The sequence below is a fragment of the Carassius carassius genome, chromosome 48 (genome assembly GCF_963082965.1).
Source record: "Carassius carassius chromosome 48, fCarCar2.1, whole genome shotgun sequence".
Taxonomy (NCBI): domain Eukaryota; kingdom Metazoa; phylum Chordata; class Actinopteri; order Cypriniformes; family Cyprinidae; genus Carassius; species Carassius carassius.
Genome location: NC_081802.1, coordinates 18,892,524 through 18,911,143, shown reverse-complemented (window position 1 = coordinate 18,911,143; position 18,620 = coordinate 18,892,524). Strand labels below are relative to the sequence as shown.

General features: G+C 39.5%; 1 protein-coding gene across 1 annotated transcript; it reads left to right on the top strand.

The window, feature by feature from the left end:
* The first annotated feature begins 1,778 nt into the window (after nucleotides 1-1,778).
* Nucleotides 1,779-18,609, top strand: LOC132131854 (5-hydroxytryptamine receptor 3A-like). Its single transcript, XM_059543988.1, has 8 exons — nucleotides 1,779-2,065; nucleotides 2,158-2,202; nucleotides 2,290-2,399; nucleotides 14,097-14,266; nucleotides 14,567-14,727; nucleotides 17,013-17,223; nucleotides 17,566-17,829; nucleotides 18,096-18,609. Exons 1-8 carry the CDS (start codon nucleotides 1,919-1,921, stop codon nucleotides 18,320-18,322), a joined length of 1,335 nt encoding a protein of 444 aa, XP_059399971.1. The 5' UTR covers nucleotides 1,779-1,918; the 3' UTR covers nucleotides 18,323-18,609.
* Nucleotides 18,610-18,620: the final 11 nt, after the last annotated feature.

Below are 18,620 nucleotides of genomic sequence, written 5' to 3'. Positions count from 1 at the left end.
TATTTTATTATATTACTATATTAGTTATAGGGGCTTTAAAAGGGTAGTTCACCAAAAATAAAATTTCTATCATAATTTTCTCATCAACAAGTTGTTTCAAACACAAAAAAAAGATATTTTTGAAGAATGTTGGTGATCAAATCACTTGTTTTGTTTTGGAACAACTAAAGGGAGAGTATATCATGACAGAATTTCCCTTTCCTATCCCATAGACATTCAGTCTTAGAAAGTTTAAAGTATAAATAAGTATTAGTATTAGTATTAGTATCAGTATTTAGCAAATGTGTACACTGAGTCTGACATTGGTTGATCTGTATCCCCAAAAGATGTTTTGTTAGCTTGGGTATCATGAATAGCAATGACTTTTGTCACTGTCATTATCAAATATTCTAATATTAGATAAAATTTAATATTATTTAAATATCACACAAACTTTACTTCTGGTTTTGGTGTTTGTTTGTTTATTTGTTTTTAAGGATTTATTCATTTAAGTTATTGTGGTAAAAAGTTTAATATATGTATTGAAATAAATGGTTTAATACATTTCTAAATTAATAATTATAGTTGATGATAGTTCTTAATTTAATATGTGACTGTAAAAGAAGCCACAAGAAAATGCTTTTCAAAATGCAGTATGTTGAGTACCATACAATCAGGAGAGTTTGTGGAAATCTAGAACTATAAATACAGCTGGAAATATTTTCAAGTGGATTTAATATGCTAAAATAGATTTTATAATGTCTTGAAGAGCCATAATAGCTCAAGTGTGAATCTCATGTTCTTTCCTTTAATTAAATGTGTAGCACGGAACATGTTTTTTCATGTACAGGAAAAACAAGTTACAGTAGATCACTAATGAGTTCAACCAAACGGATACAAAGCTATTAAAATAGGATAGGTCAGTGGTTACCAGAGGTGTTAAACAACATGTAACCACACATGATAGTGCCAGGAAAGTCATCAGATTTCATCTGTGAAAGTAAACGGTGAGCGGAAACAAAAGGATATCTCATCCACACGAGCATTATGGGACATATTTGCCGTTTTCTTTTGGAATTTTTCATTCTACTTACAGGTAATGAATTAAAACTTATATATAGATGTCAGAATTAATGTTTCGGGTTTGTTATACTTTTGTCTTTGTTAAAAACAACTATGCATTATCTCCAGAGATTCAGAATTACCATATATACCAAATCAAGTGTCTTTTAGTCCATGGGTGTTTTTCTTTTTTTCTTTTCTTTTGCTATGAATTCCAAACAATGATATAACACTCACATATTTATCTACGTCAAAATTGTTTGGTCAAATCAATTATAATGTGATGTATTTTTACTTTCTTAGGCTTTTGTCAAGTAATTACAGCTTCTGCAATTGAAATGTGATTTCTTCACTTGTTACAAATTTCTAAAATGTTAAACTGATCTCATCCCATGTTGCAGGATCGGCTTTAGAGTTATGTCTATTGTTTCTGTATTAAATATGGCATACACTCAATCATGCTTTATATGTCCATTAATAAGATTTGACAATGTGCTCTAGAAAGAAGATACTTTTAATTCACTGTTAAAGTTAAATATGCTAGAAATTACCATTAAGGATGATCAAACAATATACATTTAAAAATGTTGGAATTCTTTTTCTGTTTATATTGAACACAGCCTAAATATTTGTATAATGTTATCAAAGTCACCATAGATGTGTAACCTTTTTTGTGAAATATCTGTACATTTTGAATTGCGTTTTAAGTGTCCAAATACTTTTTGGGCTGACTATATACAAAAATACTGTGTAACGCAGCATTTGTTAACTGACTGCAGATAAATAATGCTAATATATGCTAATAAATGGGCATCAAAGAAGCCGCTAAGCAAGTTTCCCTGGTTTATGGTCATGTTAAGTGTCGTGTCTGGCAAATATGCTCCAATGTGAAGAAGGACAAAGTGGACCCACCTACGACTCTCTGCAGGACGTCATTGACAAGAAGTCCTTCAGACCTTCTGTCAACCTCAGCAGCCCCACCATAACCAACATCTCCTTCACTCTCTATGCCATCTTGGGAGTGGTGAGTCAGTGCAGGACCAGCGGTATGTCTGTGTATGTGGTTGTGTAAACTGTACTTGTGTCTAAACATCTGATGCTTATTCTGTTTTGCAGAATGAAAAAACACAAATTCTCACTACATTTCTCTGGCTCAGGCTGGTAGGTTTGGTGCATGAACATTAAGAGATGTTTGAATGATCACCTGAATATTTTGAAATCCTGTTCTTCAATCTTGTTTCGTTATAGTACTGGTTCCATGAGTTCCTGATTTGGGATCCAGAAGCCTGTGACGGCATTACGAAGATCTCTCTTCCTGTCAAAGATCTCTGGACTCCTGACATTATCGTTTATGAGTTGTGAGTGCCCTCCACTGAGGAGGTTTGGGACTTTTTTGGGGGTTTGTATTGCTCTGAGGAGAATTAATGAGGTTTCACTTATATAAGTGACAACTTAAGATGTTTTCTCCAGAAATGAATAAACATTGATTTTACTGCTCATCCGGGTAGAAGCCCATCCACATCAAGTACAATAACTATAAATATTGTCTAGGTAGTGTGACCATAGGTCCTCTTTTCCCTGGACATGTCCTCTTTATGGTCCTAAAAAAATTGGTCCGGCCAGGATTTCTTAATCGGCCAAAATATCTTGGATTCAGGTGTTTTCTTTATCCACTCTTATTAAACGTTCTAATATTGTGTATAATTTTGTCACATCAGGGAGCCACTCTGTTACGAATGCCCACAGGAAACGAGAGATCCAATTGCAGTGTTTTAATGGGGTAATCCACAAGCAAATCCAAAACAGACAGGAGGTCAAAAACAATGAAAGCAGTCCAAAAAACAAGAAACATGAAAAACACAAGGGAACACAAGAACGGATGGAACGGTGATGGAAAACAAGGACTCCATAAAACAGATAGAGACAGGCTGGTTTATATGGACAGGTGCAAACGATGAAAGTGGAGACAGCTGAGTGCAATTAACAGGTGTGCAATTAAAAGTGATGAATGGGACAAAGGCTTGTGGCCTGTGGGGTGCCTGCAGTGGGGTGACTATGGGAAAGTGAGACCACTAGTGGACACCCAGGGAAACACAGACCAGACACTATGACATTACCCCCCACCCACCAAGGTGCAGCTACCAGATGCTCCACCGAACACAAGAACAAACCAAGGAACACAGAGACCAGGAGGGAGGTGGACCGGTGGAGGACCAGGGAGAGGGACGGAGGGCCAGGTCCATAGAGGGAAACAGAGACAGGAAGTGAAAAAAAGGCCAGGAGGGAACGGAGAGTACAGGGGTCCAGGGCAGAGCTGACAGGGCAGGAATCCAGGGTGGAGCAGGTAAAACTGGAGCCCACCACAGCCGAGCAGACGGGACTGACGCCCACCAGGGCGGTGCAGAAGACCACCACAGCCGTGCGGTCGAGACAGAAGCCCACCAGGGCGGTGCAGAAGACCACCACAGTGGGATCGATGGCCCAGGAGAGCAAGCCTGGTTAGGTAAGCCTGAAATAGAGAACATGAACAGGTTAAGGGTGGCCTCCGTGGCCCTGAGGAGATGGTAGATGTTATCCATGGCCATGACAGGACAGACGGTGAGTTCATGGATGGCCTCCATGGCCATGACAGGATAGGACGAGCGCTCAGGAAGTTCGGCTGAGATGTGACGAGGCTCTGAAAGTTCCGCAGAGATGTGACGAGGCTCTGGTAGTTCAACAGAGACGTGAAGAGTCTCTGGTAGTTCAGCAGAGACTTGAAGAGACTCTGATAGTTCCGTGGTGATTTGACTGGGTTCAGGAAGATCAACTATGGCTTGACTAGACTCAGGAAGATCAACTTGCCTTTGCTCATGAGTTCTAACTGTGGTTGGGCTTGACTCATGAGCGTTAATAGTGACTTGACCTGACTCATAAAGATCATTGTTGACTTGACCTTGCCCATGAAGAACACTGAAGACTTGTCCTTGCCCATGAAGAACACTGGTGACTTGACCTGACTCATGAAGATCATTGGTGACTTGACCTGCGGTCATCTTGTGCAGTGGCGCTGGGCCGGTGGCCATCTTGTGCTGTGGCACTGGGTCGGCAGCCATCTTGCACAGTGGCGCTGGGCTGGCGACCATTTTTCACAGTGGCGCTGGGCTGGCGACCATCTTGTGCAGTGGTGATGGGCTGGGGTATCCCACTGAGACCGGTGTTGTAGGTACATGGTGAACCCCAAAAAATCCAGGATCTCCTGCTCCTTCATCTCTCACTCAGGCACAGGGTTATCCAGGCAGGCATTAACACAGACCATACACTGTGACACACTCTCAGTATTCGGAGTATGTAAATCTCTTTTGGATGAGCGTTCACGCTGTTCACTTTCACTGTCAATTTCATGATCACATGCACTCTGTGTAAAGTGAGCACTTCTTACAAGATCAGATATTTGTCAATGAGTTAAGGATCTTTTAAAGTGTTACTCCAACCCAAAATTTACACTGTCAAAGTCCAGAAAAGAATGAAAGACATAGTTAGAATAGTCCATATGCCATCAGTGATCCAACCGTAACGTTATGAAGCGACGAGAATACTTATGGTACACAATGAAAACTAAAATAGCGATTTTATTCAACAAATTGTCTCCTCTGTGGCTCTCCTCATCATCATAGTGCCATTTTGGAGAATATGAGCTGAACGCAAGTAGCGTATGCTCTTCTGTGTCAGTCGTGCTGCACAGATGTGCTGATTTTGTTTAAATCAAAGTGTAAGTACACTTAAAAAAACAGTGTTCATTTCGTTAACAGACAACTAAAAATATTCGTTAACAAAAAAAATTTCTGTGATGAAGATGAGACTTTGACAAGCTAAAACTAATATCTAATTATTAAAAATTATAACTAAATAATGCCACATCTTAACAAGACAAGACGGAACAATAACATCATTTAAGGACTACCGGACATTCATAAAACATCATATAGGCCATTTTTTCCCTCAAAATGTGCGTCCATGTCATTGAATTGTAATCGTATAAGGGGCGTTTGCATATCTAGTCTCAGTATGGCAGCCGCAGTGGATGGATGGACTACCATAATGCAAACTAGCGATCTGAAACAATGGCCTCAGCAGCCGAAGGGGTATGAATAAGGTGACCAGACAACCCATTTTTCCCATAAGTCACAGTTTGTTGTTGTCTAAGGCCCTGTCCACATGAATGCAATTATTTTTAAAACCACAGCTTTTTCTATGCGGTTTGGCCATGCATCCTGCCAGGGTGAGGATTTTCAAAAACTCTGTGTTATCATGTAGACAGCGGAACCAACGTTTTTGGCTTGTGACGTCGAAGCCAGCACTGTAATCTCCACCTATTGGAAACTTTTCAGGCTTCTGATTGGCCAGCATGGCTTTACGGTTGAGATTATATCGCCACCTGTTGGCTTGCCATGCTCTTGATAGTGCATCATAGCATGCGTTTGCTTTTTCAGGTGGCCTGAGATTATTTTTAAAACAGAAGAAAAACTGTTTATAAAAATACCTGTGTACATGTGGCCTAAGTTAGTGAACGGGGGATAGGCCGAATGAAGTGCTGATAGAAGTGCTCAGTCTCACACATGCTTCACTTCTTCAGTTCTCATATACAGCATGTGATCAGTTCTCAGTGCTCAAATACACACAGTAGGGCTGTGAATCTTTGGCAAGGCAGCGATTCGATTCGATTATGATTCATAGGTTTTCGATTCGATTCAAGAAGGTTTTTTGCAAATTTAGAACGATTCAATTCGATTCGATTCACAATTAAATTCGATTCGATTCGATTATAACGATTCGATTCTGCATTCTTTAATTGCATTCGCGGGATTATTTAAATGCTTCTACTAAATTCTTTAAATGCTTAGTCAGGGGGCAAATTACAGTAGCATTTATGGTTAGAGAACCATAGGTTAGAAAAAAAAAAATCTTTTGTCCATTGTTAAATGCTAGTTTAATGATGCGACATGGCATACGTAAAAATGTATGTAAGCCAAGTTTTTAAAAAAGAGCTTAAAGAGTAGTATGTATAAGCTAACATTTTGTCACACCAGGGGCATAGCCATAATTTCAGAAGTGACAGAAATGTCAAATACAATCATTTTATGTATGTAGCCTATATAATAATAATAATAATTATTATTATTTTTTATTTATTTTTTTTACTAGGAATTATCTTCTTTTTTAATTACTTTTAATTAGCTGTAATAAATCAAATACACTGCTGGACAATAATCAATCATTTGTAATCAATATTTTTTTCCTAATGGCAATTTTATGATTGTTTTATATACTAGGCTACAATTAATTAGCAATTATTTAAATTTTCTGCACAGAATAAGGTAGAAAATATACTTTATAGTTTCTGTACTGTAATAAATGTCAATTAGCACTGCATCATTCATAAATTGTTTGTGGTTTTTTTTTAGTTTCATCAGTTCATTCTGCTTTTATTCAGTTTAGCTGCAGATATAGCCTGGCACGTCTATGAGAGCGAGATCGCTTCTCTTTCAGTGTGAAAACGTCTTCATCGCTATTTAACTTTTCCTCTCCATCAGCGAATGATTCTCTGAGAGAAAACGTGCCAGATGTCTGTTTGCTAATGAAACAAACGCTACTTTCATGCATCTGATTATCAGATAAATCTCGCGCTCTTATTTCAAGGTCGTTGTTAATGCTGTGGTTAATTTTAAAAGTTTCCTTCGTATATTCGGTTCATCCGCATTGTTTAAAAACATTTATCATTCAATGGATCTGTGCGTATGATTTAGACACTTACATTTCTGCTCCGTCCATGCAATAAATACAGCTGTCGACGGCTCCGGTAACTCCGTCGGTAAGATGCAGAGAGCCATTGACAAACTACAGAAAAGTAAAACTACTTCACGTTAGCATTACTGGCCACGAGTCCTATAGATCACACGTCAGCTGCGTCAGAGACGAACGGAGCGCGAGCGCAATCCTGTGACAGTCTCAGGCGGTAAACAGTGGAGCGCGTGAAGGACAGATAAGAGGCACGATTCACGAACACTCTTCAAAGTCTTCATTAATTTGTGCGTGTAGTAATTTAATGTGTATACATTTTGAAAGCATTGAATCGCTATTGAAATAGCGATTCATTCGGTTCTTAGCATTTTGAATCGATTACTGTCCAAGATCGGTGATTCACGATTCAAAAATCATGTTTCAAGATCGATGCATATGAATCGACAGGGTTTGTAATCGATGCATCGAGAAAACGAGTGAATCGTAACACCCCTACTGAAAACACATCTTTTTCATCTTCATTTGACCCTTTAACTCTAGCAAAGAGTGCAATCATTTAAAGAAACAAATGTGGCAGAGCACAAAACTGCAGCGCACGCCAGTCCATCTTATTTCACCCGTATAAACAGGCGTGGACATTTGTAAATTTTATGTATCTGGATTCCGGTGTCATCTGCTTCCAGTTATTTTCAGCTGTACAAAACAGACTGTTTTGCTGCTTTAAATTGCAAACTATTGGGTCTTGTCTTATAATATAAAAAAATTGTATTATCTTAATTACGAACACACTGGTTTGTAGTACAAACATTTTTACCGTTTACTGCACTGTTATTCTTCTCGTTATTTCCCTACAGCTGCTAATTAACCGGAAGTCTCGCACATTCACAAAAGGTTGATGCTTGAACAAGATGCTTGTGCATCTGCAACCGTAGTTATACGCATGTATGATTATATCTGTAATCAGTCTGGGTAGTAACTGATTACCTATCTGGATTACAAAATCAAAAACATTTTTGTGATTATGAATTTTATGAATAATTATGAAATAATTACTAGCTTTTCATGTCACCTTTGTCAATGTCACCTTTATTTATATAGCGCTTTAAACAAAATACATTGCGTCAAAGCAACTGAACAACATTCATTAGGAAAACAGTGTCAATAATGCAAAAATGATAGTTAAAGGCAGTTCATCATTGGATTCAGTTATGTCATCTCTGTTCAGTTAAATAGTGTCTGTGCATTTATTTGCAATCAAGTCAACGATATCGCTGTAGATGAAGTGTCCCCAACTAAGCAAGCCAGAGGCGACAGCGGCAAGGAACTGAAACTCCATCGGTGACAGAATGGAGAAAAAAACCTTGGGAGAAACCAGGCTCAGTTCGGGGGCCAGTTCTCCTCTGACCAGACGAAACCAGTAGTTCAATTCCAGGCTGCAGCAAAGTCAGATTGTGCAGAAGAATCATCTGTTTCCTGTAGTCTTGTCCTGGTGCTCCTCTGAGACAAGGTCTTTACAGGGGATCTGTATCTGGGGCTCTAGTTGTTCTGGTCTCCGCTGTCTTTCAGGGATGTAGAGGTCCTTTCTAGGTGCTGATCCACCATCTGGTCTGGATACGTACTGGATCCGGGTGACTGCAGTGACCCTCTGATCTGGACACAGACTGGATCTGGTGGCCACGGTGACCTCGGAACAAGAGAGAAACAGACAAATATTAGCGTAGATGCCATTCTTCTAATGATGTAGCAAGTACATAGGGTGTTATGGGAAGTGTTTCCGGTTCCGGTTTACCTAATTAATGCAGCCTAAAAATCCTTTAACGGATTTGGATATTAAAAGCATATTAGTATGTTATGTGTATGCCAGGTTAAAGAGATGGGTCTTTAATCTAGATTTAAACTGTGTCTGCCTCCCGAACAATGTTAGGTAGGTTATTCCAGAGTTTGGGCGCCAAATAGGAAAAGGATCTGCCGCCTGCAGTTGATTTTGATATTCTAGGTATTATCAAATTGCCTGAGTTTTGAGAACGTAGCGGACGTAGAGGATTATAATGTAAAAAGGAGCTCATTCAAATACTGAGGTGCTAAACCATTCAGGGCTTTATAAGTAATAAGCAATATTTTAAAATCTATGCGATGCTTGATAGGGAGCCAGTGCAGTGTTGACAGGACCGGGCTAATATGGTCATACTTCCTGGTTCTAGTAAGAACTCTTGCTGCTGCATTTTGGACTAGCTGTAGTTTGTTTACTAAGCGTGCAGAACAACCACCCAATAAAGCATTACAATAATCTAACCTTGAGGTCATAAATGCATGGATTAACATTTCTGCATTTGACATTGAGAGCATAGGCCGTAATTTAGATATATTTTTGAGATGGAAAAATGCAGTTTTACAAATGCTAGAAACGTGGCTTTCTAAGGAAAGATTGCGATCAAGTAGCACACCTAGGTTCCTAACTGATGACGAAGAATTGACAGAGCAACCATCAAGTCTTAGACAGTGTTCTAGGTTATTACAAGCAGAGTTTTTAGGTCCTATAATTAACACCTCTGTTTTTTCAGAATTTAGCAGTAAGAAATTACTCGTCATCCAGTTTTTTATATCGACTATGCAATCCATTAGTTTTTCAAATTGGTGTGTTTCACCGGGCTGCGAAGAAATATAGAGCTGAGTATCATCAGCATAACAATGAAAGCTAACACCATGTTTCCTGATGATATCTCCCAAGGGTAACATATAAAGCGTGAAGAGTAGCGGCCCTAGTACTGAGCCTTGAGGTACTCCATACTGCACTTGTGATCGATAGGATACATCTTCATTCACTGCTACGAACTGATGGCGGACCATGCTAATGCACTTCCACTGATGCCAACAAAGTATTCAAGTCTATGCAAAAGAATGTTGTGGTCAATTGTGTCAAACGCAGCACTAAGATCCAATAAAACTAATAGAGAGATACACCCACGATCAGATGATAAGAGCAGATCATTTGTAACTCTAAGAAGAGCAGTCTCAGTACTATGATACGGTCTAAATCCTGACTGGAAATCCTCACATATACCATTTTTCTCTAAGAAGGAATATAATTGTGTGGATACCACCTTTTCTAGTATCTTGGACAGAAAAGGGAGATTCGAGATTGGTCTATAATTAACTAGTTCTTTGGGGTCAAGTTGTGGTTTTTTGATGAGAGGCTTAATAACAGCCAGTTTGAAGGTTTTGGGGACATGTCCTAATGACAATGAGGAATTAATAATAGTCAGAAGAGGATCTATGACTTCTGGAAGCACCTCTTTCAGGAGCTTAGATGGTATAGGGTCTAACATACATGTTGTTGGTTTAGATGATTTAACAAGTTTATACAATTCTTCCTCTCCTATGGTAGAGAATGAGTGGAACTGTTCCTCAGGGGGTCTATAGTGCACTGTCTGATGTGATACTGTAGCTGACGGCTGAATGGTTGCAATTTTATCTCTAATAGTATCGATTTTAGAAGTAAAGTAGTTCATAAAGTCATTACTGCTGTGGTGTTGGGAAATGTCAACACTTGTTGAGGCTTTATTTTTCGTTAATTTAGCCACTGTATTGAATAAATACCTGGGGTTATGTTTGTTTTCTTCTAAAAGAGAAGAAAAGTAATCGGATCTAGCAGTTTTTAATGCTTTTCTGTAGGATATGTTACTTTCCCGCCAAGCAATACGAAATACCTCTAGTTTTGTTTTCCTCCAGCTGCGCTCCATTTTTCGGGCTGCTCTCTTTAGGGTGCGAGTATGCTCATTATACCATGGTGTCAAACTGTTTTCCTTAACCTTCCTTAAGCGTAAAGGAGCAACTTTATTTAAAGTGCTAGAAAAGAGAGAGTCCATAGTTTCTGTTACATCATCAAGTTGTTCTGAGGTTTTGGATATGCTAAGGAATTTGGATACATCAGGAAGATAACTTAAAAAGCAGTCTTTTGTGTTAGAAGTGATGGTTCTTCCATACTTGTAACAAGAAGTAGAATTTACAATTTTGGCTATATGAATTTTGCAAAGAACTAAATAATGATCTGAGATATCATCACTTGGCTGAATAATTTCAACACCATCAACATCAATTCCATGTGACAGTATTAAATCTAGAGTATGATTTCGACAATGAGTAGGTCCTGAAACGTGTTGTCTAACACCAATAGAGTTCAGAATGTCTATAAATGCTGATCCCAATGCATCGTTTTCATTATCAACATGGATATTAAAATCACCAACTATTAAAACTTTATCTGCAGCCAGAACTAACTCGGATGTAAAATCACCAAACTCTTTAATAAAGTCTGTATGGTGCCCTGGTGGCCTGTATACAGTAGCCGGTACAAACATAACAGGGGATTTATCATTAACATTTGTTTCTCTGGATAATGTTATATGAAGCACCATTACTTCAAACGAGTTGTACTTGTAGCCTGCCCTCTGAGAAATCCTGAAAACATATTATATATATGTTATAAATTGAAGCAACACCTCCACCTTTGCCTTTTAGACGCGGCTCATGTTTATAACAGTAATCTTGGGGGGTGGACTCATTTAAAATAATGTAATCATCAGGTTTTAGCCAGGTTTCTGTCAAACAGAGTACATCTATATTATGATCAGTGATCATATTATTTACAAAAAGTGTTTTCGTAGAAAGGGATCTGATATTCAATAAGCCAAGCTTTATCATTTGTTTATCCATATTGCTTCTGTTTTTTATTTGTTGAACCTCAATTAAATTGTTAATCTTAACTTGGTTTGGACGTTTTTTGTTTTTTCTAGTTCGGGGAACAGACACAGTCTCTATAGTGTGATATCTAGGTGAAAGAGTCTCTATGTGCTGAGAATTAACTGACCTCTGTGACGGGAGGCAGCTAGCAGACGGTCGGTTTAGCCAGTCTGTCTGCTTCCTGACCTGGGCCCCAGTTAGTCAAGTATAAACACTAAGACTATTTGCCATATTTCTAGAGAGAAGAGTGGCGCCACCCCAGGAGGGATGAAGACCATCTCTTTTAAACAGGTCAGGTCTGCCCCAAAAGCTCGTCCAATTGTCTATGAAACCTATGTTATTCTGTGGGCACCACTTAGACATCCAGCCATTGAGTGATGACAATCTGCTATGCATCTCATCACCACGGTAAGCAGGGAGGGGACCAGAGCATATTACAGTGTCTGACATCGTGCTTGCAAGTTCACACACCTCTTTAATGTTATTTTTAGTGACCTGGCGAAGTCGAACATCATTAGCGCCGGCATGAATAACAATCTTACTGTATTTACGTTTAGCATTAGCCAGCACTTTTAAATTTGCCAAGATGTCAGGCGCTCTGGCTCCCGGTAAACATTTGACTATGGTGGCTGGTGTCTCTATATTCACGTTCCGTACAATAGAATCACCAATAACTAGAGCACTTTCATCAGGTTTCTCAGTGGGTGCATCACTGAGTGGGGAGAACCTGTTTAATGTTTTGATCGGAACAGAGGAGCGGTGTTTTGACCCACGACTACGCTGCCTCACCGTCACCCAGTTGCCCTGCTGCAGGGGCTCTGTTTCCGGAACCGAACAATGTACAGGAATCCCTGAGCTAGACGCATCCAAAGCCGTATCTAGAGCCCTAACATTCTTACTGTCCTCAATTAAAGTTTGGATGCGTGTCTCTAATTCTGAAATCTTCTCTGTCAGCCTAACTATTTCCCTGCATTTATCACATGTGAATCCCTCATCAGCGACAGAGATAGATAAACTGTACATGTGGCAAGAGGTGCAAGAAACAATGATAGGAGAAGCCATTACTCACCGTGCTTGATGAAACTTCTATACTGCGGTTGTTTGATGAACTTGTGAAAAACTGGAGCGAGAGGAGAAAAGAAAACAGCGATAGGTTCGAATGAAAACGCTAATGACAAGCTAGCGAGTGCTAACGCTTTGCAGGTGTACTGCACTCACGGAAATAAAATAAAAGTGAACGATCAAAGTTAATCTGATAAGATTGATCGATAATATCAGAAATATGGTGTGAATTAAGTTATATTTTACCACTTTAAAAAACAGAGAGTGATAGTAAGATAAAGATTCTAGAGAAAAAAATAAAATAAAAACAGCTACACGGAGCTACAATTTGTTACAGAAGGCCAACCAAACCCCATCATCAAACCCCAGTTTGGAAAATCTTGACGTAATGTAATTTAATGTTCAATGCACTTAATGTTGTTACTAACAACAAATGGCACATGTTTTGTTCCTCTTTATATTTTAATATCAACATAGTACAAAATCATTCCATTTAAATAAAGTGATAAACGAGTTAGGACAAAAGTAATCAAAGTAGTCCAAAAAGTAATCCTAAAATGTGTAAATGATTACATTACTGACTTCAATTTTCATTATGTAATTTGGAATCAGTAACAGACTACAATTTGTAAGTAATCTACCCAGCACTGTGTGCAAAAGACGTCAGCAGATTATTTTGTTAATCTAACACAACACAACACAAGACGAAGGCATTAGCTAACACGACATTTAAAACGTTAAAAAACCATAATAGAGTTAATACATAAAAACATGAACCAACAAATTCTCAACTTCTGTCAAGTCTTTGTCTTTAAATACATTTTATTTTAAAGTTTGCATTAGAAAACTTTAAATAGTGCGATTATAAACCCAATGCTGTGAAAGTGACTACTTAGAATATGCGTGATGAACATCTGTAGTTCGATTCAGCCACTTGTTAGAAATTGCCTTTTTTTAAATAACAAGGGGGTTTCACTGATGTATTTTATGTGGTAGAAATAAACTGAAAATATCTTGAGCTTGCGTTTAACCACAGACCTTATTTTAGTCATTTAAACAAAAACCCCTTCAAAAACCCATCGACTTTGGAGGTGCTGGATTCTTGTTTCCGGGTTTTGGTCTATAGAAACACATCATCCCTGCAACAGTCTGTAATGCTATAGTTATATATATCTATATCGTTAACAGGTTTTAGCTGAAAAGGGTGGTACTTTCATGTCTGGTGTCACTGTGGACTTTCATACAAAAACTGTAGAAATAATGACTTCAGAAGATTTAAAGCATTAAATATAACCCGTGTTATACTGTTGCAGCTTTCGTCTTGTTTAGGCCAATTCTGTAAATTGAAATGGACTATTTTTGTCTCAGAGGAAGCTTTAAAATAATTTAGGCTGCAAGTGATTTATAAAAAATATATATACCGGTATATATATATAATAATTTCAGCTCTCTCCCTCTCTTTTCCCGTTTAGCGTGGATGACGATGTATCTCAGGCCTGTCCTTACGTGTATGTGAACCACACGGGCCACATCCGCTATGACAGGATGCTGAGGCTGGTTAGCGCTTGTAACCTACAAATCTTCAGTTTCCCTTTCGACATACAGAACTGCTCTTTCACCTTCGGCTCCTACATGCATACCAGTAACGTCTCCTCTTTCATTGCTCTCCTCATTTCCTGCCATCTCAGCGCATGCAGTATTTGTCATGAAAGCATTTTCCATTCATGTGTTTCTGAGTTTTGTGAAGACCCATTTAATCTGTCTTATTAGTTTCTGTGGACTTTCACATGCAGTAATGTGAAGTCAACATATGGAAGTAAGAGAATATCAGTTTTTCACACTAGATGACTTTTGAAATAAATCTATTTTGCCCTAGGAATGAAAAAGAGTAAAATATTTGTATTCCAACCTGTAACACCTGTAATACATGTAACCCCTTCAGTAAAGGACGTCCGTGTCAGTCCTGCCCTGTCCTTTAAGGAGATGACCGTAAACTCGAAGCGTTATCTGCAGGCCAGTGGAGAGTGGGAGCTGGTGGATATCTTGGGCGACACTGACATTTTGAAGTTTGGAATAGATGAATGGGACATCATCACTTTCTGGGTAAGAAAGAGACAAAAGCATAATAGGCGTGTAATGTTTAGAAACGCATACTAAAATGCTATGCTGTTTCCTATTGAACGGTTATGTTATATGCTTATGGGATAAACTAGAGTTTACGGATACTGAAGCATGATTTGATCTCGCTCGTTGAGCTGCACGAATAAATGTTGCTTCAGGCCGCCAAAAGGGGTGGCGACTACTGCCATGTAAGTCTGCTCTGAGTGCCATTCATCAGAATTTTCTCCTTCAGCGCGAAGACCATCTCCTCGCTGGTCTCTGATGCGAGACGCGCAAAACCTGCTACTCGCTGTGGAACAGCCTTGGCAGCGGGAAGGCGCTCCTCCTCTGCATGTGAGGATCAGCACCCCTCATCTGCAATGAGCGGTTTGGTCTTTTTAAGAAGAATGACTCTAAAATTACTGACATCTTAAGATTCAGAGAATTGGGTGTGCTCCGGAGAGGATCCTGGCACCCTTCTCCCCAGTGTGTTATCACGGAGTGGTGCGGATAGAGAACTGCTTAGCCAGCTCCAGAAGAGCCTACGTCCAGCGCATAGATGAATGATGCTCATTAATGAATCTCCCGCCAGAGGCCAGTTCACGATGAACTTACAAAGGTGTGGTGCGCCAGCAACTCTGTCTCCACTCTTCTAATTCTGCCGCTCTCACATCTGTAGATGGTGCTGAAGAAAATGGATATGGCAAGCTCCCCTTTCTGGAAGAGGCGGCCCCTGCACATCTCTGCCTAGCATCTGCCTTGGAGTCAAGGCTGTGCACCCGTCCAAGCCCAGCAGGATCATTTTGGCTCTAGTGTGTTGGGCTTCTTCAGTGCTGAAGATAGCACTGGTTATTCATTCCCGCACTGACAATTCCTGCCAGAAATGAGACTCCCGCAAACTTCGGGTTACAAGTCCAACCCTCAAACCATTAGTCTACGACAAAAAAAGAATGAAATCATAATTAACAGAACGGTGACAACTCTGTTTTGCATCATTGTTTATCCACCGTTATTTAAGGAGCTGTGCACAGCAAACAACTCTGCATGCTATTAAAATTGAGCCAAAGGTGGCGCTCAAGTACCACCATGCTGGCTATGGCCCCGCTGATTGCCTGCACAACAGCATGGTGGTACTTGAGCGCCACCTTTGGCTCAACTTTAAGAAAATCAATGATGCAGACCAAATCACCTTCCTTGACTCCCCTGTCTCCCCTACAGGGTTAATCGACCCTGCCTTGGAAGGATTTGCAAAGCGCTTCACTGCAGCACAGAAGTTGCCGCAACTTCATGCCTATGAGCTCCAGCTGGGCGGCTGGTTCAGTTTACCAGAAGGCTTCATCTTCCCAGCAGCCTGCAAAGCCTTCTCTGTCTCCAGCTCAGCCTTGACTAAAATCAAAGCCTGGGCCCTGGCAGCACCCTCAGATGGCTAAGCATTCATTCTCACTTTCCAGTTCCTTATCTAGCTCCGGGCAACGGAAGCACTGTTCACCCTAGGCCTGTCCTTTTCACTCAGCACATGCCCGAGCAAACTATTGTTGTAATAGCAGACTTAATTACTTAAAAGAGCAGTACTGCTAATGTCTCTGCCTCGTTTGGCGACCTGTCAATCAACAGACTCGGACCACTTTTTTCCACCTGGCTCTAGGCTTGGAAAGTCATCCCAGACATGTCAAATAGGTTTCTGCAGACCATAGAACAAGGTTACTAGCTCCAGTTCACTCACAGACCACCTCGCTTCAGAAGTATTGTTAAAACTTCAGTACAGGACAACGATTCTTACTTTCTCTGGTCTGAAGTGCAAAGTCCTCTAGCACAGCAACACTTAAATGCAAACAGCAAGACTTACTTGTTCCCAAGAAGGACACATTTTTTTGTTCTTAGAACTGCAGTTTGGCTCTCATAATTCTGACCTTTTATCCAGCAATTTTGTATTTTTTTACTCAGAATTCATTTTTTATCTCTTTATTTCTGACATGTAATAAAAAGGTAATTGCATTTTTTAACCCACAATTCAGTCTTCTTGCAGAATTGTGTCTGAGATAATTATTAATTTGTGGCAACATTGTACAAAAAAGTCTGGCCACAATTTAACCAAATTAAAAAGAGGGAACAAATGAATAAGTGTTAGAAATGAATTCTTTATTTATTGACACAACATATTTTTACCTCCAAATGTCATAAGTGGAGTTCCATAAATGGTTATATTCCCAAAAAAAATAAAATAAATAAACCTTCCAGCACTTTAAGCTAAATGTGTCAGTCCAAGTCTTACTGTTTCCATCCTGCAGGTGGTATTAAAGCGACGGCCGATACTGTACGTGGTGAACCTGATCATCCCCAGCTCCTTCCTCATGATCATTGACATCCTGTCCTTCTACTTGCCGCCGCACAGTGTGGATCGATCCTCTTTCAAAATGACCCTCATTCTGGGATATACAGTCTTTCTTCTCATTATGAATGACCTGCTTCCCAGCACTGCTAATGGGACACCTTTAATAGGTCAGTTAGCCAAAACACACCTGTATGGAGCAATGTGTGAACGTCAAACAACGACATTGGTCATAACACTCAAGAGCGTAAAATAGGTTACTTTACTATTACTCCAGTGTTTCCCAACCCTGTCCCTGAAGACACACCAACCCATTTCCAAACTCTTCCTCATTAAACACACCCAATTCAATTTATCAGCTCATTGGTAAAGTATCCAAGACCTATAGATATACCAGAGAGCTTGGGAAGGGCATTAACCAAAAAGATTCACAAATGTTCTTATGTGGTATATGAATTATGTGAACACTCATTTAAGTTTCACATCTCTAAAATTTGGTTTCATCTCCTTAGGTATTTATTTCTCAGTGTGTCTGGCATTCATGACCATAAGTCTACTGGAGACGGTCCTCATTACCTGTGTTCTCCACCATAATTCAATGAAATACAGGGAGGTGCCACACTGGGTTCAGGTGCTGGTGATGCGCTTTATTGCTCGACTTATTTGCTACAATTTCCCTGAAGACCCTTTAGCCAAGATAGAAGGGAAACAAGAAAGCAATCCATGGGTCATCCAGCCTTCAGAATCAACTTCCAGTCAACACAAATCCAGTAACGGTGAGACAAGAATAGAAACTGATGCTAACTTTCAAATCAAATGTGTCCAAACCTGTTCCTGGAGGGTCACTGTCCTTCAGAGTTTAGCTTTAACCCTAATTAAACACACCTGAAGTAACTAATCAATGTCTTCAGATTCACTAAAACTTCCAGACAAGTGTGTTGGACCTGGTTGAAGCTAAACTCAGCAGGACGTTGGTCCTCCAGGAGCACGATTGGACACCCCTTGTTTTAGACACTAAATGCTTGCTTTTTTTGTCCCCTAGCATCTGGAACCATGAAACTGGATGTGCCTGAACTCAGACAGATCAGTCAGGATCTTAGAGAGATGAACACTTATTTGTCCATTATACGAAAGGAAGACCATCTACAGAACCAGTGGTGCCACGTGGGCTACATTCTGGACTTCCTTCTCTTCCGCATTTACCTGTTGATAATCACAGGATACGCACTTGTAATCATATGCATGTGGTGCATTTGGATGAACCAGTAGAAAAAGTACAGGGCTAACAGAAAATATATGATAAAATATATAAAGTCTGCATCTCAGAATATTTATATATATATTTATATACATATATATACTTTTGGTTGTTTTCCCATGTTCACTAAAGCAGAAATACATAGCGAGTAGAGAATGACCAATATTGATTTCTTAGCATTTTTCCATGATTAGATATTGGTTTTGTAGTGTTAAATCGACTAATAAATGGTTCAGTTAAAATGCATTTTTATTTTAGTGAATGTAGTTAATATTTTTATTATTAGTGATCTTTCTCATCCACCGTCAA